The sequence below is a fragment of the Fistularia commersonii genome, chromosome 17 (assembly GCF_037954325.1).
Source record: "Fistularia commersonii isolate RoL2024-O1a breed Wild chromosome 17, RoL_Fcom_v1.0, whole genome shotgun sequence".
Taxonomy (NCBI): domain Eukaryota; kingdom Metazoa; phylum Chordata; class Actinopteri; order Syngnathiformes; family Fistulariidae; genus Fistularia; species Fistularia commersonii.
This window is the reverse complement of record NC_141300.1, coordinates 15,279,178-15,303,970: the sequence shown is the minus strand read 5'-3', so window position 1 is coordinate 15,303,970 and position 24,793 is coordinate 15,279,178. Positions and strand designations below refer to the sequence as shown.

At 45.7% G+C, this 24,793-nt stretch overlaps 1 protein-coding gene across 1 annotated transcript; it reads left to right on the top strand.

Annotated features, from left to right (window-relative positions):
* Positions 1–1,708: 1,708 nt before the first annotated feature.
* On the top strand, positions 1,709–19,020 carry LOC147225326 (zinc finger homeobox protein 3-like). The gene is made up of 11 exons (XM_086162685.1): positions 1,709–2,041; positions 4,446–6,156; positions 6,245–6,783; positions 6,949–7,162; positions 7,832–7,936; positions 8,070–8,203; positions 8,379–8,489; positions 10,014–10,176; positions 10,331–15,111; positions 15,199–15,861; positions 15,966–19,020. Exons 2-11 carry the CDS (start codon positions 4,482–4,484, stop codon positions 16,080–16,082), a joined length of 8,502 nt encoding a protein of 2,833 aa, XP_086018811.1. The 5' UTR covers positions 1,709–2,041; positions 4,446–4,481; the 3' UTR covers positions 16,083–19,020.
* Positions 19,021–24,793: the final 5,773 nt, after the last annotated feature.

The following is a 24,793-nucleotide window of genomic DNA, read 5'->3' as shown; positions in this document are numbered from 1 at the left end:
TATTTTTGTTTAAAATCACTTGTTATCTCCCCATGGCGTCCAATGGAGGACGGTTACTTCTGTTCAATCTTTTAAACCGATTATATAATAAAGCAGTTATTACAAAAGTGCCCCTCAAGTTATTTTGTCATTATTTAATGCATTATTTACATATTTGTTGGTTCAAATAGAAGTGCCATGCCAGGGCACACACACACACACACACACACACACACACACACACACACACACACACACACACACACACACACACACACACACACACACACACACACACACACAAACCTAAATGCCATCGAAATCAACAAGGAAAAGGAAGAGGAAAAGGATATCATTAATATTCATGTAGGTCCTGTATGGCCTTGCAGTGTGGTTGTTTCACACAACAGTAACCCCGTTTTGTTTAAAAGAATAGGTCTGTTCACCTGCTGTGAGACAATCTCTCCCTTTTTTTCTACTTTTGGTGAGGGACAACATTACTGTCTTACACATTATTGTAAATTTCATGAAAACAGTTCTAAAATGAGGTCGAGGTCAAGTTTGATAAGCAAGGTTTAATAAAGGAGTATTGCACAAAAAAAATCAAATTCTCTCCTCCCTACAAAAAATATGGACGATCGACAGATTGCACATCGGGCGTTAAATTCACAATAGTATTATCATAACAATAGAGGCGAGTCGAGAGGACTGGACGGCCGGAGACAAAAAAAAAAAAAGAAAGAAAAACAAATCTAAAGATCTTCTGTGATGACACACGTAAGGATGGACACGTCGGGTAATACTTGGAATATTTGTGTTTTTCCCAAGCAGACAACAAAAAAATACATCGTGGAAAACAATTTCCGGGATCTTTTTCATATGTGCAAAAGGAAACGTCTCATAGCATTAATATTTATGGACAACTTTACGTTTACACATTAAAGCTGTTATTTTGTGTGTGTGTGTGTGAGGGGGTCTTTTCTTTCTTTTAAAATCGATATATATATTTATTTTTTGTAATATCTGAATGATGTACAGTACGTAACGTTTCAGTGACTTTCCCACTGCAATACACGTCGAATCGCTGTATTTGGGCTTTTTCAAGATGTTAGTTTTCATCTCGGATGTTTGGATATTGCTTAAAAAAATATATAAAACGGTACTGAATTTTACACAAAACATTAAGACATTTACCAGATTAATATTCTGTGGCCTCACGGTGCTTCGCGGGGATATGGTCGTATTATCAAGGCAGAACCCCGGCGTCCAAATTCCTCCATAAACCTATTTGGACCACTTTATTTCAACCACAGCTACATTATTCCTACTTTAAACTATTTCCCTCTCCAGAACTCATTTCTTTTTCGGACATGCCATTTTCAATTAAGATTTGTTTTACATCGGTGCGTAGTAACCATACATTTATACCGCATTCCATAATGTTGCATGATATGTTTTTTTTATCAAAATTTGGAGAGCAATCCAACAATGCAGCGTAATTTCTGGTACTTTTTTTTTTTTTTTTTTTTTTTAAACATATTCCCCTCGTCCTTGTCTTCTCCGCGTCCCCTCTAGCCTCTCCTCCTCTTTCTCTCCACCTCTCTCTCTCTCTTTCTCTCTCTCTTTCTCTCTCTCTCTCTCTCGCGGAATCCTATTGATCCAAACGGGCTAATTAGCGGTGCTGCGCAATTACGCACATGCGCACTAGGCGTAATCTCAGCCATTTTTTGAAGGAAACTAATTAGCAGGAATAAAGAGCCAAGTGTTTTTCCCCCCACAGTGATCAGAACTCATTCTACCTCTGGAGCTTGCACAAACCCCTCCGTCCCCCATTTTTTTTCTCTGTTTACTACAGCCTATATGTAGCTTTAATTACACTGTTGTTTGGTAACAACTTGGATACCGCTGCTCTCTCTCCCTCTCCCCCGATTTTTTTTTTCCTCTCTCCTCTCCTGGCTCCGTAAAGAAAACGCAGAGGATGATCCAAAAGGAATGAGTGTGCTCTCCATGCGATTGTTCGGCGGAATATTACACGATCGGCGCACGGAGCTGCTGCAGAAATGTAAGTCTGGCGTTTGTTTACGGTATTGAAGGAAGCAGGCGAGGAAGCAAACCCTGGACGGGCTGGCAGTGGGAAGGAGGAAGGAGAAGGGGGGGCATGTTTGGTCAGTGCCGCTTGTGATTCTCGCCCCCCTTAAAAAAAAAACCAAAACGGGCTTTTGTGGATTTGTGTGCATGTGTGTGTGTGTGTGTGTGCGTGTGTGTGTGTGTGGAGTCACCTGTTACTGATCGTGAACGTTTGGTTAAACTGCCGTGCTCCGGTGCCGCCCGCTGTAAACAAAGGCTGAAGTAGTCCCGGGGATCGGTGTCGGTCAGCGGCTTGTCAACAGTCAGAGGCGGGGAGTGAAAGGTTTCGAGTGCCTGCCTGTCCGGCGTTCTCGACCCACTCCGGAACAGTGCAAAAAAAAAAAAATACAAATAAATCCCAGTGCATTTACCTCGAGACTTGTGAGCGCCCCCCCCTACCACGCAAAGTCACCCAAACAATATCTCTTCGCCGTGTTTGTGTCAGTCCTTTAAATGACATAGTGGCATTTGCTCAAGTAAAAGCCGGGCCAACTCTCCTCTGGTGTTTCCTGCCTCGCTTCCACACAAACCCCCTTCGTCTTCTCTGTCCTGCTGTCCAAAACACGCACACGCACACGCACACGCGCGCACACACACACACACATTCACACGCACACACACGCACAGCCACAGCAGCCCCAACCAGGAATTCTAAAATCACTTCTTCTAGAGTAAGAAATAATATTCTTTTAAAAATATTTTTACATATTTCTTAAAATGTGTCTTAAATGTGAGCTTAATTGGCACGATCGGTATTAGAAACACAGACAACAGGATGCTGACACATTAATATACTTTTACACACACACACACACACTCACACACACACACATACACGTTGGTTTCCCGCACTTGTGATCAATAGAGAGCCAGGAATGCTTGTATAAATAGTTACATCTCCGATAGACCGAGGTGATCGATGGCAGTGTAAATGAAAATCTTTATCAGATTAGAGAGTGTTCTCAGCTGTTGGCTGGCAGACTCAGCCCTTTTGCGTGGTATCCTGCAGGACACCCGGACAGCCGCAGTAGGCAAGGGTCTGTGGCCTGTGACATAAACACAGTGCATTAAAGCACTATCAGAGTGACGATGTGAGCCATATATCTTTAAGCTGCAAGGAGGGGAGAGGGGGTAGCTTTAGAGGAGAGGGACACACACTCAGGGTGTTGGAGGAGGGGGCCTGTAAGAGGAGAAGGTGGAAGGGTACATTAAGGTGACTCCTTGATTAAAAAAAGGTCAGCAATTAGTTTGTGGGACACACACAGTGTATGAGAGATATGTTTATCTGCGGCGACGTCCATCTGTCAGTCAGAAAAAGAAGAGAACAACACCCCCCCCCAGTCCCCCCCCTATTTTTGGAACAACAACAGCAACTCTGTAATGTCACATGCAGCCGCTTAGATGTCATGGATCATTTTTTGCATTTTATTGAATTACTTACGTTCTTCATATTTGTGAAAATGTCAGAGCATTTTTTTTTTTTTTTGCCTTATTAGAGTTTAACTCCTCTAAAAGCTGAATTTTAAACAATGTTTCAAAAGGTTTTGATAAACAATGAATAGTCACTAACTACATTGATGTTACATCGATGGTTAATTGTATTCAATTGGTTTTTTTTGTTTTGTTTTTGCTTTAATATGAATGATGAATGCAAGCCATCGGATGTACGGAGGAAGTACAAATATATCTATCTATATCATTGGGAGAGGAAACATTTATTATATTGCCTCAAGTCCCCCATAAGTAATGGTTCTGTTTTGAAATGGAATTAGATTCCAGCGGCAACTACGTGAACGTGTCCACCGCCTCTTGTGTTTGAATTTTTTTCCACGACTAATGCCTTTTTTTTTTCCTGAAATGGAGATCCCTATGTGAATTATAATATCACTGTGCTAATGTGTGGCAAAAGATGTAGGCTGATACTCCGGCTTTAAAAACTGCTGTTATATCTGCTTTTATCTAAGTGTGGCAATTTAGTGGAAGTCCTTAGCTCAGAAGCATTCACTTCTTTATTTAATCCTATCCCCCGAGGAATATTATAGACCCCCTGCATAGCCTTTACCCGCATTCCTCTACCTAGTTTGGCGCTCATGCTATTGATTTTCCCATTAAGCGCTAACGCTAACCCCTGAGTAACCAGCCTCTGTATTGCACATTCTGAAAGCTGTATTGAACAGATGCTATCCAGGGACCATAATCAATGGCTTCCACTGTTATGCAATATTATTTACATGACTCATGTATTTTTGTTTTGTCTTTTTTTTTCTCCCCCCCCCCCTCCTTCTCTTTTCTTCTGCCTTTCCCCCCCCCCGCCCCTCTCTCTGCTCTGAAACGCACAGGTGGGGTGGTAATGCGTGGCAGCTGTAGCCTCTGGTATGGACTGTGGTGAGGGAGGAGGAGGGGATGGAGGGGGAGGAGAGGAGAGAGATGCTGACCCAAGTCCCCAGGTTTTATCTCTTCCTCTCCTGACCTTGCCGGTCGCTCCGGAGCAGGGGTCGACCTCTCATACCTCAACCATGGCCCCTGCCAAAGATTCCCTGACGCTGCCTCAGCAGGAGGAGGAGGGTACAGAGGGGTCACAGGTTGGAGGAGAGACCCGAGGAGGAGGGCAGAAGGATGGACTCGGTCATTCACAGGAAAACGGAACATGTCAAAAGCAGCGGTCGGAGGAGGAGGACTCCGAGGAGGAGGAGGAGGAGGAGGAATTGTCAGGGCAAAAGGAAGGCGAGGAGGTGCACCTGGGTACGAGAGAGGTGTCTGACGCAGCGGGCCTCTCAGAAGCCCCGAGGAGTGCAGGCGGAGAGGAGGAGAAGGAAGAGGAGGAGGCCATCTCAAACCAAAGTCAAACCAAATCCAAATGTTCTTTATTACCTCAACAGAGCCAGCAAAGCGCTTCTTCCAGCACTGCAAAGGCCAGTGGCACACTCGACAGCAAAACAGCGGCCTCTCCAAAGCCCTCCCCTACTCCTTCCACCTCTCCAAAACCCTCCACTTTCCTTCCCACCTCTCCAAAGCACTTGATTGGTCCATCGTACTCTTCTGCCCCGCTGTGCAAGAGAGAGGCAAAAGACATTATGGGAGATCAGGGCTGGATTTCTGGGTTCCCTCAGAGCTTTAAATCCCAGCAATCTACTCTGGCTTTTCCACTGGCAGGCCCGGAGCCTGCCGGTACACCTAGTGAGGATAATGGGCTAGCAGGGGTTCCTCACTCTTCCATTTCCAATGGAGATGGTGCCAAAGCTCCAGAACCAAATGACAGCCAGCTTGAGACAGATATGGATGATGAGAGAGACAAAGAAGGAGAACAGAAAGAAGCTGTCCTTAAAAACCTAAACCAAGACCTCTCTCCTAATTCACTGACTAGTCATATGACATTAATGCACTCTCGCAATTCTTGCAAGACACTGAAATGCCCCAAGTGTAACTGGCATTATAAGTCTCAGCACACGCTGCAAGTCCATATGAAAGAGAAACATCCAGAGACAGGAGGTCACTGTGTGTGTGGCGCCTCTGGGGGAAAGTGTGTGTGTGGGAGTGCAACAAGAGGTGTGTGTGGGTATTGCAGTTCAGGGAAACCCCATCCTCGCCTGGCACGTGGTGAAACCTACGCCTGTGGCTACAAGCCCTACCGCTGTGAGGTGTGTGATTACGCTACCTCGTCAAAAGGCAACCTCAGCATTCACATGCAGTCTGATAAACATCTTAATAACGTTCAAAACGGGGGACACTCAAACGGTCAGATGCAGACATCCCACGTTAACAGCGGCTCCTCCAACGGTCACACTTTGGACGAACAGGCCTACAAGCATCCGCTTTCGATACCCGCGCCCGCCACCCCGGCCGCCAAGCTCACGGCGCCCGTGCACTCTCACTCCCACGGTAAACGGTGGAGATGTGACGTGTGCGACTACGAGACCAGCATCGCCCGAAACCTTCGCATACACACCACCAGCGAGAAACACACACACAACATGCTACGACTGCAGAGGGGTTACTACCTTTCCCACTGTAGGAGCCTCGCTCCCCAGCTCAAACACCTTCAAACTGCAGGTGAGACGCGCAAAGATAACCCTCCCTATCTCCCGACGGCGTTGTCCGAATACGGTTTTCACTCTTGTGCTGTTTCTCTGTGTCGCAGGGAGCGAGCTTTCACTGAACATGCGACTGACCAGTCAACAAGTCGCAGAACCGCCAGTCACCCTCGGGTCGACACTGACTCCTTCTCCGTCTCCCTCTCCTTCCCCACCACCAGCCCAATCTCTGTCTCCCACTGAACCCCTGTCCCAGGGTGTGTACCAATGCCTCATCTGCTCCTGCTTTTCGTCCGACAGCTTAGAGTCTGTGGAGCAACACCTGAACACGCCTCGGTCCCTGCCGCAGTCTGAATGGTGCTCCTTAGTGGCTGGTGGCTGCTACTGCCGCCTGTGTGGCTACACCACGCCTCTGAGGGCCAATTTCTCCTTGCACTGCCAGACTGACAGACACCGGACCCGGTACCAGCTTACTGCTCATATTCAGGAGGGAGGTGACAGAGGTCAGGAGGGGGCTGCCCTAATTGCTAAGGGTAACCCTGTTCAGCTGAGGTGCAACCTATGTGACTATATGACCAGCAGTTTGGAGAAGCTACAAGGACATTCCCTGAGTTCACATCACGAGTCAAGCGTCCGGGTTTACAGAGTCAGTACACTCTCAGTAATAGGTTTTCTATCTTTAACATCTATGCAGCATTTGAAACTGAATACAAATGCAGCAATTTATCATTCACCGCATAGATTTGAAAAATTGATTAAAAAAAATGGCCAGATGTTTTAATGCTTTCTTCTTGTTTTCTTTCATCTGAAGTTCCTGCAGCAGTACGATGGTGAGGTTCATGGAGGTTCATGGCTGTTCCATTGTCTCCTATGCAACCACTCCTCGTCTTCTAAACTACAAGTATTGAAACACAGTCAAACCACCATCCATCAGCAGAGAGAGGGCCTACTACAGTTGCAGCCAATGGGTGGAGAGGAACTGGCTGCAATTTTTACCATCAGGAAATGCCCAGACGGTGTCACAGGTCAGAATATGGACAACGACAGTATATGAGTGTATTTGGTTTTTTTTTGTCTGTTTTTTTTGTTTTTTTTTTGTTGCATGTGCTGCTGGTGCAGAGAGTGGGTAGGGGATTAAGATGAAAATACTGGGAAAATGAATAATGGCTGTTGCTGAGGTATTGATCAAGTAAATTGATTAGTCAATACCCATGCTTGTTATATCTCCAATCACCCTGTCAACGGCTAACTAGCACCTGCTAATCAATGAAGCAATACAAATCCTCTGAAAAGCGATGGGGGCAGCGGAGGTCAGTCACTACTGTGCCACATGCAGAAAATAATAGAATGGATTATGGTTTCTTAAATGTGTGAACTGTCATTTCTGCAGTCCCGGAGCGCTGTTCCAACCCTAGGCCTAACAATTAACTCTGTGATTTATCTGTGATTTGTCAGTTTGCGAATTAAGACTTATCGGGCTGGACTGGTGTGTTGTAACTCCATATTACCACTACTCCACCTCTAAGGAGCATCTAATGGAGAATCAATACTTGATCAATAGGGTGTAGATGCAGACAAGAAGAATGAAGTGAGGTCCAAAGACTTCACTGTTTTTGAAGTGTGCTGCCTCTCGAAAGGGAAAACATAATTCTCTCTACATACAAAACATAATGACTTCTTTTGTCCGCTAACAGGAGAGCTAAATGAGGATATGGACACTTCTACTGAGAGCATTCGTCCTTTGGACCAAACCAAAGACACGTGCAAGTTGGGGATGAAGCAGCTTTCCAAGGAGACAGGTATGATGTTTTCTGTGTGCCGAAAAGAAATGAATTGCAGTTTCTAATATACTAGAATTGGAGTTTGATGATTGCATGGAAAAAATATTCGTGTGAAATGGCGGCGTCTTCGCCTTTTATTTTCCCGAAAAAGATACAAATGGAGAGGAAGGGGAAAAGAGGGAGTCATTGCTCTCTGTGAAGCGTCCATCATCTGGATGTGGGGAAATGGAAAACTCAATTTCAACCAAGCGACCAAGAATACACCAGCAAAATGATGACCAGCAGGTAAGAAAATCAAACACACTAAAAGATTGATTTATGGGCTCTTGTGGAACCCAAACGTCAGAAGAACGACTCGTTGCATGATTTATCCGCACGGACCCGTGCTCTCTCGACCACACGTAATATGCATTTTTTCGCCTAACGCGTTTCTTTCCGTGGGGTTCATTCTCTGTTTTAGTCTGTCCAGTGCCCTTTGTGCCAGGTAAAGATCCCATACACACACCTTCGACAGCATCTCACACACGTCCACAGCGTTGCAGAGGATTGTGTAGACAAGCTCATCAGCACAGTAAGTGTATGCAAGTGTGTATTTGTTGTATTTGCGTTTCTCAGACGGGAAGCGAAAGAAAATGAGAAGGGGGAAGAGAAGGGGGATGGGGTGGAGTGAAATGTAGGGAGACAATTCCATTAAGAAGGCACCAGAGAGAAAGGCAGCGCTTTTTTAATGCATGTTTAAGTAGCTCCCCGCTATCATCTTTGATGCAGCCGTGGATTCTGTGTGTATGTGTATGTACGTCTTTTAGAGTGGAGGAGAGCGGGTTCGACTGAGTGAGTGAGGGAAAAGCCAGTCTTTCTATAATGCATGTTTAAGTAGCCCTCTATTACCAGAAGTGCAGTCAAGCTAAAAAGGGGCCCCCATGCTTTTTACTGTGTCTCTCTAACTAACAAAGACTGGTCATCTATCCACATCACCATCCTCCATCTCCCTGGCCCGTATGCTAAGTGGCCTTTGTCTCTTGCTCTCTTTGCCTCCACTTCACTGACTGCTTTTCACCCTTTTTCCCCTCTGCTGTACCTCCCTCCCCCCTCCAGCTAGTCCTATCATTCCTATTCTGCAATCTCTGCCTGCTCCTCCCTTTCTGTCTCTCAATTTCTTATGCCTTACCCCTCCCGTACTCCCTTACTCCCTCTCTCTCGCTCTCTCTCACTCAGGCATTTTTGTTCATTGCCCCTTACGTCCGCCCTCCCTCCCTCTCCCTGTTCTCTTTTTCATATTCTACCCCCCCAACCCCATCCCGCCCCACCCCACATCGTTCTCCCTCCTCCCTCCTCCAAACACCTCCCTCACTCACTCTGATAGTAATTGAGGTTCATTAATTCAGACTGAGGTGATGATGGCCATTATGTACCTTGCTTTCCAATTACGCTCTCTAGATTAAGCCTGACCTTCAGTGTTCTCTGCAGTATGTTTGTGTGTGTGGTTCTTCTTTTCTTTCTTATGAAGCTGTGACATAGAGAGAACTCTTGTCATGTAAATCTCGTCTTTAGCTTTCCATCTTTTCCTGTAGGGCGGCTAGCCGTTCGCGTAGACCTAGTATTTGGTCTTGGCGCTTAGAGCCGTAAAGATGGAGACTTTCTATATGAAGAATGATTTTAAATAAATTCATTATTCAGCTCAGTAAAGTTTTATTAAACCCCTGGGGCATGTAGGAGGGTGTCGTTGGAGCTGAAGGGCAGACCCACATATCTCAGCCACTGCACACTTATTATACCAAGTTGATATGCTTTGCCGCATATAGTGCTCTGCAGGCAGATGCAAGATCTAAGATACATGTAGCGATTCATACCTTAATGTTTTATGATATTTGGACTGGGGGTGATGGTGCTGCATGTTTTCATACATCATATGACTTGGGTGCTATTAAGCTTTACAATTAAATCTGATTTATTCATAAAGTTTAATAAAGAAAATGAACCAATATCCCATATTTCTTTTAGTCCGGAGCGCGTATCCCCGACTGTATCGCTGGCAGGGAAAATTGTGGAAAAAAAAAAAAGCAAATCCGGTGTGCCATCACACTGTTTTTTCCAGGTCGCACCGTCCGTAGAACACCAACTGCCTCCGCCGGACAGTGAATTACAGACGGACCCGTGCATAGACGATGCTCCAAAAAATACAAATGTCAAGAATAACAAGGCAAATTGTTCCGACGCTACCGATTCCGTTGCCCCGCTCGATTCGCAGAGAGGTAAAGGTAGGTGTGAATTTCATGATAAATTGACAACTCTGATGTGAGTTTAATATTGATAGCCTGCCGTGTTCCGTTGTTTGACCAAGACATAGTTTTCCAAGCTTGTTATCACATAAATCATTCAAACTCCGAATGACGGTTTTTGTGTATTTTCCAGGCATCTCAGGGGAGAACACCGAGGGTGATGTAGCCGCACCCAAAGATGTCACAGCTCTACTCACCCCACCCTTGGAAGACAACACAGCTCACCCTTCCAATGGAAGACTAGCTCCTCAATCCCTGACTCAGACCCCCCCTTCTTCACCACCCACTGATCCCCCTCCCCTCTCAGATCGCCATGGTTACAGGTTCCGTTGCAGCAGGTGCAGCCTTGCGTTCCCCACTCAGGAGAAGCTCCAGCTGCATTGGCAATACCATGCCATGAGGGCGGCGACAGAATGCCCCTTATGCTCCAGACAATGCCGTAGTCAGGAGGCACTGCAGCGACACATGCAGAACACACACTCGCAGATCGACAACACGCCGGGGCAGAATACAATTATTCTACCTCACGCGACACAATACATAGACAACAAAAAGAGTTCGCGTCAGCAAGACTTTAGTTTGTCCCCTCAAGTGGGTCAAGAAGCAGGAGAGGGAGACGATGAAGAGATTGAAGAAGGAGAGGAAGAAGCAGAAGAAGAAGAATTGCAAAGCATAAAAGAAAAGGAGCAAAAAGAAGAGGCAAAAATGAAAGTGAAGGACATCGACGCTGAAATTGATGGCGGTGAAGAGGATTTAATTGAGCAAGAGAAAGTACTACATGAGGAAATGATATCAGAACTCGGTTCCAGTTCTCTTGTCAAGAAGAGCTCTAACCCCACGATGGACCGATACTTGGATCCGTCCAGGCCGTACAAATGCACCGTTTGTTCCGAATCTTTTACTCAGAAAACAATTCTGCTGGTTCACTACAATTCTGTGTCTCACTTGCACAGAGCCAGGCGAGCCCTGCAGGACTCTAGCCCGGGTGTTTCCGTCACCGAGGCCCCCTGTGGCCCGGACCCCAGACCCTACCGCTGCCGATTGTGCGGAGTGGGCTATAGCCAAAGCTCCACACTGGACATACACCTTCGCTCTGTCCTTCACCAGACGAGGGCTCGGGCTGCCCAGAATCAAGTCCCACAGACTCCGGCGTCTGGTGTATCGTCTCCCGTTTCCGTTCAGACGTCGTCTAACCAGGGCGTAACAGCTTGTGAGGAAACATCCAAGGGTTTACCATATAGCAAAAAGCCAGATGTCATGAGCTCCTCTACTTCGTCACTATCGGGCTTAGTCTCCGACGTCCAGCCTACGCTCTCGAACTCAAATGACGGCCAGCAGACTAAAAAGAGAGTGGCAGAGCTGATCGCATCGAGAAACCAGCTAATACTGATACAGCAGCAGCAGTTGGCCCAGGCACAGGCCCAAGCTCAGTTGCAACACACGGCCTTGCTCCAGTCTCAAGTAATACAGCACCTTCCCATAGGGACGGAGAATCTCCTTCAGCATTTCCCCCTGGCAACAGATAACTTGCTCTCTCTGCAGCAACAACTTCTTCTGCCCTTTTACTTTTCTGGAGACATGAAACTTAACCCAGAGATGGCGATTAAAAACGTAGACCTTAGCCAATTAGAGTCGACTCCCAGAGAACAGTTCAAGGAAGACACCAAAAGCGAGTCCCTTTCTCAAATAGATGAAAAACAAAACCAGAGACAAGGTTCGAGCTCAGCTGTCAACCAACCAAAAGATCATATCCCTTTTGAAGCCAATATTGAAACTGGATCCGGTGGATTCTCCACCAACCACCCGGAGGGGGAATACAGCAAATGCGTAGAGGAAAAAGTGGAAATGTCTGTTTCTGCTGTTAAGACCGAGAGTCAAACAGAGGAAGCAGATTCCTCTTCACCCGCCCATGGATTACAATGCCCTCCTCCTAGAGTGCCCTATGCTGCTGTGAATGGGGAGTCTCTTAGAGCTCTGCTGCAGATTTATGGCTACGAGTTGGCGCTGCAGTATATACAAAGTCGACATAGACACCAGCAGCAGATTGTAACCCAAATGCTACAAGAGAAGAAAGAGTTCTCAGATAATAAAACTCCGGAGTTGTACTCGGAGGAAGAAAAGGACAAGTTTAGTGGAATGCTGATAGGAAAGGTGGAAAGCTGTAAAGAAGATGACGAAAAAGGAGCTGAAGATAACACAGATGTAGCCAAGTTCCCCGAGGAAAAGAAACAAAGCAAACAGGAGCAGTTTGCAGAAAAAGACAAAGGATGCTGTGGAAGAGGAGAAAAGTGTAAAGACTGTGGCAAGTTTTTCTCAGATGCCATGATATTGAAAAGCCACCAGGAGTACATTCACAAAGCACTGTTTCCCACCGCTGTTCTGGAGAGATTTTCAAGAGAATACAGGCTGCAGTATGACCAAATGTACCCGCTTGCACAGCCTAAATCTGGGGATAATTCATCTCTCAGTACCCAAGCTGGAGCCCAAGCCACATCCTCAGAATCAGAACCTGCATCGGAGCCAGTTAAACCTCAAGTTAAAGCGACATCATCCTCACCCGCGTCCTTAGTTTCAGAAAATATAACCAAAACGTGCTCGGCAAGTACAGACCCAACACCGACTGTCCCTGCGCCTTCCCCACCCGTTTCTCCCTCTCAGCCTCAAACATCGCCTCAGCAGGAGGCAGCTCTTACAAATACACCTGCTACAGTGACGACTCAGAACACCTCCCCAGTCAAATCAGTCCCTCTACCGCTACCCAAAATGCCCATGCTCCCTCTTGCTTTACCCCAACTTCCTATTCCCCAGTTACCTTTACCGAAGCTCCCTCTACCACCCATTCCATTTCCATTGGAGCTACCCCTCATCCCTCCTGTTGTGATGCAATCGGTGGCTCTCCAATCCCAAACTTGGTTGGACTCAAGTGTGAACCCGGAGCTGGCAAAACTGTACCAATCCCAACTCAATCCAGCACTACTTGGGCAACAGCCGCAGATCACTCCAGCGGTGCATACCCAGCAACCGCAACTAAATGCAGCCTTGCTAGCTCAGTCTCCACAGCTCAGTACTGGGTTACTGAGTCAACCGTCCCAACCGAGTCCCGCTCCAACGGCACAGCAGTCCCAAGTCAGTCCGACAATTTTGGAACAGCAGAGTAAGAGAACCCGTACTCGAATCTCTGAGGAACAACTAACTATTCTGAGGAAACACTTTGACATTAACAGTCTCCCCAGTGATGAAGAGATAAGCAAGATGTCTTCTTTGTCCGGGCTGCCCCACAAAGTTATCAAGCACTGGTTTCGCAACACTTTATTTAAAGAACGACAGCGAGACAAAGATTCTCCTTACAATTTCAATAACCCGCCCACAACGGCACTCGATGACTCAAGAGAGGAGGTGGCACCAACGCCGGCGCTTACACTTTCCCCGTCTTCACTGTCCCCAGGTCTCCCCGCCATTACGTCCCAGCAGGGCCAGACAACAGATCCCCACAGGGGAGAGGCCCATAGGGGCCGACGATCCTCCCGCACCCGGTTCACAGAGAAACAGCTGGAGACCCTGCAGGGGGTGTTTGAGGCGACACCCTACCCGAGAGAGGAAGAGTATGACAGGTTGTCTACTCTCCTGTCTCTCCCCAACAGGGTCATAGTTGTATGGTTCCAAAATGCAAGGCAAAGAGCTCGTAAAAACCAAGACAAGGGAACAGATGATGGCTTGGAAGTAAAGAACCAACACGACAGAGGTCACAGGCAGAGGGATAAGCATGACAAGAATGATGACGATACCGAGGACAACTGTGGTCTTCATGAAGGGCAAGGTGACTCTCACAATGAAAACTCCATGGATCTGACATACGAGTATTACACCCACCCCGACTCCCCCGTACACGACTCTTCCTATCCCTGCGCAGAAAATGAGAATCTAACGACCAAAGGTGCACTGACACCTGTTGCAGAGAAACAAGAACACGTGATAACGCCTCCTCAGACCAACAACGGCCCAGCAAGTGCTCAAATTCAGAACGAAAATTCAGATACGGACAACCGTTGCAAGGATACCCAGCAGGTCACACAGACAGCATCCTCTTCACAAGCCGAGGTTCAGGTGGAGCAAGAAAGTACATCAGAAAGCCTCATCAGAAAGCCTCACTCTTCATCCTGTTCACAGAACACAGTGCCTATCATTCCACCTATGTCTGATGCAAGCCAGGGGCATACACACAGCCATCCTTCAGATCCTGTTGTTGAAAAGCCTGCTGATACATCACTCAGCCTCCCTTCTGCTTCGCAGTCTGAAATGAATCACACCAAGCAGCTGGAGGCCGCCTCATGTCTCTCCTCTGAAACGCAGATACAAAGTCAACTCCAAAACCAAAACCAGTCTCAGTTTCAGTGCAATCTATGTCAAGTGGCTTTGCCGTCCTTCCAAATGTGGCAGGAGCATCAGACCAGGCATTTGTTGGCAGCCCAGTCACAGGTCCAGCTTCTTCACTCCGGTTTCTCTGACCGAACGATGCCGTACATGATGCTCCACCCCAACCACACCCTCATGGCTACGCAAATGCTTTCGGGCAGTATGCCTCAAATGCACCCTAGTGCTACTCATTCCATGATTTCACACCTAAACAGCATGAAAATTAAAAACGTACTCTCCGATCACTCCGGCAACGCCCTCAGTCTCTCTCAGACAACAATGAAGCAAAGCTCCAAATTTTTGTCCGAGAGCAGTTTAGAGGGCCAACGGTGTGGTCGCGAGGCCGAGGAGGAGCACAGGAGGGACAAGCGTCAGAGAACCACCATCACACCGGAACAACTCGAGGTGTTGTACCAGCGCTACAGCTTGGACTCTAACCCCACGAGAGGCGTGCTGGAGGGCATCGCTCGAGACGTGGGCCTCACAAGACGTGTGGTCCAGGTACCTCGTTAATGTTTATCATTTCACAGGGTATCAATGACGTTGCCTATCTTGAAATTTTAAACGCGCCCGTCCTTTACTTCACAGGTCTGGTTTCAAAACACCCGAGCTAGAGAGAGGAAAGGACAGTTCCGGTCCATGGGACCGGGATCCAGTTTCAGCTTGGGTTTGAACCACCTGCGCTGCCCATTCTGCAGGGCCCTCTTTAAGGTAAAGAGTGCTCTTGATGCCCACATGAGGTCACGTCATTGGACGGAGGCCGAAAGGGCAGGCTACCACTTATCGGTCGGTGGACCCAGTGGACAGATTGGGATGGCTATGTCATCTATCATGGACAGACCAGGTTCATCTATCTCCTGTGACTCTACGCCCAACCCCGGTTATGTTATGAGCATCAAAGAGTTAACGGTGAAACCACCTATGACCGCTCTAACTTCAGCAAATGATCTGAGCAACCCAGAGGAGGAGGATGACTACGAGGAAGAGGATGAGGAGTTCTCGTGTGAGGTGGGTTCCGGTGTCACTTACCAAGGTCCACCCAGCCCCGAGGGATCTGGGGGTCCGAGTTCGGATTGGAGTGAGACTCAGTCTCTGCAGCAGAGCCACCACCAGCAGCAGCGCCAAAGGACACAGATGAGCCACTTTCAGGTACTCCAGCTTAGAGACTTCTACAGGAGCCACCGCACACCCAACCGACACGAGTGTGAAGTACTGGGGCAGGAGCTGGGACTTCCTCATCGTGTGGTGCAGGTTAGTGACAAGACAGCTAAAATGGGTTCGATCGGCATCTACCGATACTGTAGCTGAGAACTTTTTGAGCAAAAAAATTAAGATTTTTTTTTGTTTTTTAACAGGTATGGTTCCAGAATGCCAGAGCCAAGGAGAAGAGGGCCAGGAGCCTGAGCTCTGACTCTGCTGAGAGGGAGCAGGCTGAGTTGACTGCAGGAGTAGGGGAGAGAGACAGAGCATAGAGAGGCAGACTGGGGGTCCCTTTACTTTTTCTTCATCTGCATCCCAAAAACTCTCCCTGCACCTGCTGTCTACTTTCTTAAAAAAAAAAAAAAGTTTCCTGTCTATTTTGCTGCCAAATCTGTAACCTGAACCCCCCAAAGACGCAACGTCCAGTGGCCCAAAGACGACCTGTTTTAATTGAAAGCGGTAGAGCTCATACCAAGCAAGTCCTCTCTGCCGCAGCTTGTCGCTTTTCCTGTTTTTCCCTCCCTGGTCTGTCCTTTTCCTGTTGCAAAGATCTCCTCTCCCTTTTCCGTCAGTCACCCGACTACAACCAAACACCGAGTTGATTAAAACCAACCACAATGCCACAGAGGCCAAAGAGCTTTCTCCAAGTATGTGACCTCACTGCCCAGCTAGACCTGCAGTCTACCTCTTGGTCTGCACGACAGACTCCCAGTGGGCCCTCCACCAGACAGTGCTAGATGATTAGATGTGTAGCATGTAGTGCCAGTCTATAAGAGGCTGGAAACAAATGTCAAAGAGATTTTAGTGTAAATAGAAAACTCCAAAAGATAAACTTGAAGAAAAACAAAGCAGTTAACAGTGGATGAAGAAACAGAATAACCTTGAAATAGATGGAGGTATTTGCATAGAGCTTTTGTAAAGACTGACTCAGATTCCAAAGCTCGTAACCAAAATTTTACATGTCTGTGGATTTAGTTTCAAAATGTTTGTTTTCAATAACAAATCGCAGAGCTGACGTCTGTACAGTGAAGGGTGAGATCTGCAGCTGGCATACAGTAGGTAAGCTGAATACCAATAGACTGATATAGTGCTAGGATGCAGCTCCACCCACCACAAGCCAATGATGAGTCTTCTGTTGTACATGGACACCGTCAATGTTCCTTTAGTGGATAATAGCCCAAATAGCACACAACTTAAAGGCTGGTTTGTTCTGCGAGGGACAAACTATTTTTATAGCACTCAACCACTATACTGTATATGAAAACTTTAACCAAACTCAAATTTACATTGTGTGTGTGTTTAGTAATAGTTTCTTAATATAAATCTAATGAATTGAGATAAACTGTCTTGCTTCGATATAATAGTGTCATGATGAAAAAAAGGATTATGACAGCTTTGATATGTTCAGGCAAGGACTTACTGCCTTTTCACTCTATTTGAAAATACCAATGGCTTACCAATGTTGTGTGATTAATATAAAGCTTTCTATGCTCAGGTCAACAGGTCAACATGGCTCCACTTAAAATGTGATCTTAATTCTTTTCTGTTTTCGCAAACAGAAGGGGCATGGTTTAATTTTGGGCTTAGTATTACAATCCATCCACAAACACGTGTCTGTTTATCAAAGATCTGAGCTTTTCACCTCCAATAGATTGTTACAAAACCTTATTGAAACTAAAGTGTTTAATAGTGTGAGGGGTAAATGTACAGTATTTAGCTTTTGTATGGTTGACTCAAGACTTCATTGGATGTTTGAGACATAGCTCTCTTTTCCACTTACAGATAGGGAGCTCCTGCGCAAAGCAGAGAAAAACTTAATAATGGATGTTATTGATGTTATTTTTGTACACTTAATTTATTTTCCCTCTTTATCCTTCCCCACGCTCCCTTTTTTCTCTCTACCTTTCCTCCTATGTTTGTTTGCAACCAGTCCTTATTATAACTGTAATACTACTACTACTACTACTAATAATAATAATATAACAATAATAGCTAAACAATAATTAATGCTTTAAGACAAAAATCCAAAGACGTGATAATACTTTAACCATATGACCTACAAAAATAAGCGCTACTGTTTACTTGATGTATTGCTGTTTTTAAAGAAGGAAGGAGTCCCTATATCTAAGCTACTGTTTTCTGCCTCTCATAAGCACACTGGAGACTGTAACCAAAACCCCAAACTAGAGCCATGGCAGTCTGTAATATAGCGGTTAAAGAGTTTTACTTCTCTTCGGAAATGTTACAGTTTATTTTCTTTTCTTTCTTTCTTTGTTTATCATAGTGTTGAACTTCAGCCCTTAAGGATGTCCAGTTTGCTGCTAATGTACTGTAGTTTCTAATGATACTGTAGAAAGATGCATGCTCTGATCGCTTTACCACTAGGCTTTAATGACTACAAACTGTAATGATACCTGTGATGCTGTTGATAAACTGCTCCTGTTATTCTGTTGAAAACAAATTAATATGTGGGGCTAAATTCCATCAACCTTGTTTTTCAGTATCATATAAATAACCCGTGATCCGAGAAGATTAAAAATGGCTTTCATAGGAACAGAAATATTTTTTCATCAAAGATCGAAGCTTCCAGTTTCAGATGGTCATGCTTGTGCATTATTGTGCCAATGCTTATGAAATTACTGCAGTTATTTGAAGGAGTTCAGCCCCAAACCATCCACTGGTGTGGTGTCAGTGTTTCTGTGCTGCATTGTCTCTTGTCCATTTGTCCAGCTAAAACCATTTTGCTGAACCGAGACTGACATTACAGCAGATTTTCCAAAGGACATGGACTGATTAACTCTGACAGATTTTGTTCTCAAACAACCAATGTTTACGACAATACCAATGAGCTTTCTTCTGTACAAAAATGTGCATTCCAAATACCACAAAGGCAGTCTTTGTATACTGATTATTTTCAATTTCATTTCTCTTGTATTCTCTTGATCTTAGTGACTGTAAGATGTACATATTGGGGTCCTTTATGGTGAAAGGCACTCTGCTATCCTTATTGTAGGTAAAACCTGTTCTTTTCATTTCTTTCTGGATATGTTGTTGCCATAGTGATGACCAAAAAGATACCTGTGATGTGCACCTGTCCTCATGTCCTGCTCCAGTGGTTTAGTGTGTCTCTATACTCTTCCCTTCCCCACTTTTCCCCTACTGGTGTGTTTCTCTTCCTTACCCCTCCCATACTCCACTGAGCTAAATAAAGTCTGCTTTGGTGCACGCTGTGGTCTCATCCCTTTGGTCTAAGTGAGAGAATCCATTTTGTGTGTGTTATGGCATGCAGGGGTGTCTGCCTGGTGTTATACATATATATATATATATATATATATATATATATATATATATATATGCTTAATTTTCCAGGTAGAGTGTTTGCTGGGGATACGTCTGGTTTCGAAAGCTTTTGATGTGCAACCGTGTATGCGTAACACAGTAGTGTGTCGAAGCTCTTTGGTGAATAGAGCCGTGACCTCTGGGGTCACTTCATTAATTACATCTGTGACATTCAGCCAGATGAGTTTCCTTTGTGACTAAATGATATGATGAATATTAACGACGTCGGATGAATTACACTGCTGCTCCTGCTGATGATGATAATGTGTTTTACGACTGTGGGAGAGATGGCAGAAAAATTGCACACTACAGCACATTTAGGACAGGCACATTTTCATATGCAACATTTAAAATACCACAGCGTAGGTTGGCACGGCAGAGCGTTTTTTTTTTTTTTTTTCGGAGTTATAGTCATTTATTTTGAAACTTTTTAGTGCCGAACTTTCCAGCGGTTGATAGGATGGCCAACCGGAGAGGAAAAAATTTGAAGAATATCGAAATGCAAAATGCCATTCGTGTAGGTGGAACAATTCAGAGTCATTTATTGAACCGTCACAAAGCGATGTCGCGTCAGGAATCACAACCTTGCAACACCTCTGACTGCATGCAGAGGCAATGGGTTCAACAAATACGAGCAGGACACAAACGTAGAGAAAAAAACAAAACCGGGATTTGAGATAGATCACGATGCCCGTTTTGGAAAGTCATCCTGATAAAGTGATTCCCCACCATTTTTTTTTCTTTTCCCTGTCCTCCCCCTCTTAATCAAATGAGTACTGTGCAGCTGGTGGGGTTGCAGCAAAAAAAAAGGGGTATGAGTGTGAGGAGTGGCTGGGGGGGGGGAGCTTTGAGGGATGGCGTGAAATTATTGCCTGCTGGTGTATACGTGTCGCTGGGGGAACTAGGGTAGAGTAGGGGGTTGGGCTAGGTTGTGGGGTTGGGTGGGGTGCGGTGGGGAACGGTGGGGTGGGGTGCGGTGGGGTGGGGGTGGGTGTAATGTCATTGCCTGCTGGTGTATCTGTAGTGGGGGCTCATTTAGATTTAGATTGGTTATGTGAGGAGAGAGCTGAAAGGCCAGCTCATGTTTATGCATGAATCCCAAAGCATGCTGCTGTGGTGGAACCCTGAATTAAAGAGACAGAACTGAAATATATTCTCACATTTAGAAATAGCTCCGCTTCTTCGGATAACGGTTCTAGCTAATGCTAAAATCAGATACAGTTCAATCTGCACGGAACGGCTCGCCTCTGTCGCGGCACTCGTGTCTGCGGCTGGTTTCAGGTTCACAGATGTCACAATATAAAAATTGTGTCGCTCGGTTTAGGTAGAAAGCAATGATTATACGATTTGTTCTTAGTGTGAAAATGAAATAAGCACCAACGTTCAAACAATTCTGCTGGAAGTTACTAGGGTACCATCCACCACTGATGCTCAAACACACAGTAAATGGAAGGGTCCGGCATCACACTCACTCGTACACTGCAAGTAATCAGTAAATGTCTTTGAAGGAGAGTTTGTTCAGCACTTCATCAGGTATAAAGTGGTTTTTATTTGGAAATGTGGTCCCTATCCATCTTTTAAATGACTTTTTAATGGTTGCCACACCATCCTAATCAATCATGTGGCAGAGCTGGCCTGCAAGCGCAAATACACTCTATTTATAATTCCTACATTCGGCTGGAAAACCTGAAGCTCTGTACTTCTCAGTACTGTAAATGAACATTAAAATCAATGAAATTGTTTATTTTTTTCCAGGATTTGTGGAGAGCTTAGAAAAGCTTCCTGTACTGATATCCAGCATCCTTGTTAAGGGGCACCTTTTGCAATCGGTCCAACCGATACCTCATCGACCTCTTTCATTGGTCCGGTAGGTATAAAACTTTGTTAGGACGTTGCAGCCTCTTGTCATTCTTTGGTGTCTCTCCATTCAAGCCTAGACTTTTTTGTGACTCTTCACCATCCCCCATCTCCCATGACCCCCCCCCCCCTCCACCCCCCCTACTTTACATCTATAATGAGATACAAATACGCATCAGCAGGACAATGTCTACGCCACGCGTCACCGTGTGAATATTACTCACACTTATTAGCTGGATTATGTTAATCTTTACACTCTCCGCTCACAGACAACAGACTCCACATGATATGGGGTGGTCACGGCAGTAAGTGTGTGTGTGTGTGTTATGCTGTGTAGTATGCGTGTGTGTGTGTGTGGGTGTGTATGAGAGATATAGAGTGACTGCCATGTTGTCAAACTAATCTGCATGTGAAAAGGTGGTCTAATTACATCACTTATGTAAATAAGAAATGCATGCATGCAGGCACAAACATACACATCACCGGCAGCTCGCTGCTCAGGTCAGAAAGACCACTTATTGGCTAAAAGTGGGTTGCATCGCCACCTGTCAGAGGTGTTTTGACTTGATACAAAGGAGTCACAAGGGATGTTTTGATAAGCTAACTCGGTAAAGGAGTGACCGGGTCAAGACAACTGTAGACTACAGCACTTATTCTGTTATTGAAAATGTCCAACTGATTAGTTTTTTTTTGGCAGATTGAAACATTGATAGTATTCCTGTTGGAATGATTGATTGAGTCTGACACATTTTAATTACGACCAAATTAAATGAATCGGCTGGCGGACTATAAAACATTGCTGTTTAATAACGAGCACCTCCATTTGCCATTTTTTTCCATCCTTCATCCAATCCCATTTTGTCTGCCTGCACCAAATAACCTCTCTCCATTTAATGATATGCAAATGAATTTTCATGAACCCCATGATCCCATGCGATGATTAAACTGAGATGACATTAGCTGCCATCCTGCTGCCACCGTCAGTGTTTCTGTCTGTCTCCTTTCTCTTTCCCTATCGGTACCATCTCTTGGCGTATCCACGACAACGGCTGACTGGCGATATTAAGGAGTTCATTGTCAACATTCCCTTATGAATTTTTCTTTGTGACAAAAACCTATCTGTGTATGGAGGGTTATTTCGAAGAAACATTCGTGGTGACACAGATAAAAATGGTAACACCGCAGTACAAAATATTTTCAAGTGACATGAGGCGGTCGGTCTCAAAGCGCATTCATTCTACAATTAAACGCAATTGTTTCAACGCGGTTAAAATCCAACACAAGATTTAAGTAACCTTTCCACATTTCTATTTCCAGTGCTTCCCTCCCACCATTCCATTTCTGTCTGGATTCAGCTCCACCTCTGCTGTCGTTTATCGTACTCCATTTGCATAATGAAGCCCAAGCTTAATTAAGATCCCACTGGAGTCTGGAGCCAAGGATGAAGGAAAGAAGGATGAGGAGGAGGGGAGAGGGAGTTCCAGCGTTCCTTAGCTTATCCACATGTTTCCAAATAGGAGGCACAATTTAAGGGGGGAGAAAAGCGTTGACGAGCGATTAAATCGCTAATTATGATCGGCTGTTAGAATTAGCGAGTGGCTGTTAATTAGCTGCAGATGAGATGCCCAGACAGTTGCCCGCCCCTGACGACTGCAGCGCCCTCCCTGACTGGCAATAGAGAGACGCAGCTTGACACCCTGGAGATGATGCCAACACATCCCTCCCTTTAACGCACGCAGAAGTCTGAAGGGCTATCCCTTTAAGAACATCCCAGGTGTGCATGTGCAGAAAAGAGGCTCTTCATCATCCTTGTCCACCCACTCCCAGTGTTCTTCATTAGGCTCAAATTCACATTTTTTTTCCTCCTCTAGATAAACCTTTATGTATTTTGCTCATTATTCATCATCCGCAAGCCCTTCTTCTCCCCATTGGAATGGTACATTCCCCCTTCTGGTCCTTTGTATTGGGCAGATGCTTCCTCCAGCGCTGCAGTTGGCACCGAGCAAAGCTGGCATCACAGAAATGCTTTTCGTCCTTTCATACCCCACAAATCCAATTGTGGTTCTTGTTCCAACCTTCTGCAACTATTTTGTTTCCGCTTTGTACATCCTCATATGGCACTTGTAAATGCCTCCCAGTTTGCGCTTGGCACGGTGCCATTTCTGTTTCGGGTCTCTCCCTTGAGGGGACGCCATTGGTGGGCATCCCAAATCTTCTGCTAACCGTATGGAGATTTCTGTTTGGCAAACGTCTGCGCAATGTCGGCTTGGCAGCACGCCACGTTTCTCTCGGTGCCCTCGCCGCCCTGAAAAGATGCCAACACAGAATCGCTGGCAACCGTTGCCCGAGCACCTCTTCTTGGCATTGTCCATGCAAACACACTGACTCGCAGCAAATCCTCAGAGGTGAGTCCCGTTGTCTTCAAATAGGACGGTTCTCCACGAGCCGCTTTGAACGCCTCGGTAGTGCCAGGGCTACAGACTGGCATGGTGCCCGCTGACTGGCACGCGGTGGCTGGCACAGACAGAATGGAAGCCAGATGACGGATAGAATGCAGGATTTCCCGCCGACGTTTTCTTTCGTGAGGTCAATCGTCATAGTTGCACTTTATAATTTCACGCTATCTCCCATTTAGATCTTCGACGTCCTTCTACGCTTCTCTTCATCCAGCAACAGCTGCCGTGTCCCCTGTCTGCCGGTATTTCGCTCGCTCCTATGCGCCGCTATCGCCTACGTTTTCCGTAACGCCACCCTTTTGGTCTCGTTCGTTTCGCCCCATTGTGCCTGTGCCAAGGTGGCATCAGCGAAGCAGTATGGAGGTCTGTTTCTCTTCCTCTTTCTTATTCTCCTCGCCCCTTCGCCCATGCCCGCCCCTGCTCAAGTCCTGACTGGATGGCACTGTGCCAACCTGCCACCGCCATCGCTCTCATTTGTAGCTCATCCCGTCGTCGCCCTTCCCCCTGTCTCTATATTTCCATCCCTCTCTTCCTCACTTTATTCATCGTGTTTCAAATGCGCCGCATTTTGTTAGTATTAGGAAGAAATCTGTCGACACGGTGAAAACTTTTAATTTCTTATTCAAGCGCCGCCAACTGTTATCCTTTGTTATCATTTTTGTTATTTTTCAAGCACCTGAAGGAATGCTGTGGGTGACTGGCCTGTACATAATTATTGCAGCTGTTACTTATTCCACTGAGACAAGGGGGGGGGGGGGGGGGTGAAGTGAGCCACGAGTTTGGCAAAAGCTTACGTTGTTTAATTAACTTTTACCAGCCCCCATCATGTGTGCTTTGTTCACATCTCTAAGCAAGTAGTGCAGGTTGTATTCAAACATGCACATAAAGCAATAGGACTGAAGTCATTATGAATAAAAATTGGTTGTGCACAACCGACCTTAACTACTTGACTGAGGTAATCCCAGCACCATTGTTGTTTTTCGGTCGTTGTTTTTTTAAATCTCCTCTTCAAAAAATCCCGGTGTCAAACAAATGCTGCCAGTGGTGGAGCTATTAAGCAAATACTCTCATTAGTACACAAAACATAATGAATATGTAAATGGCGTGTGTAATTTATGCATGGGCTCAGAGACTTGTTCTCTTTTTAGTCCTCCTTTTTATTCACCCCTTTTTTAAACAACTTCACCTCAACAACACCAATTTTCCTCCTTCTTTAACTTACATCCTGTGAAAGAATCCCAGGAGGATTCCAGTTCTCACTTTAACTCTTCCATTTGGTGAGTTGCTCTCTGCCTTTAACAGTGGCTAGTAATTGTCTCCCTCTCTCTCTC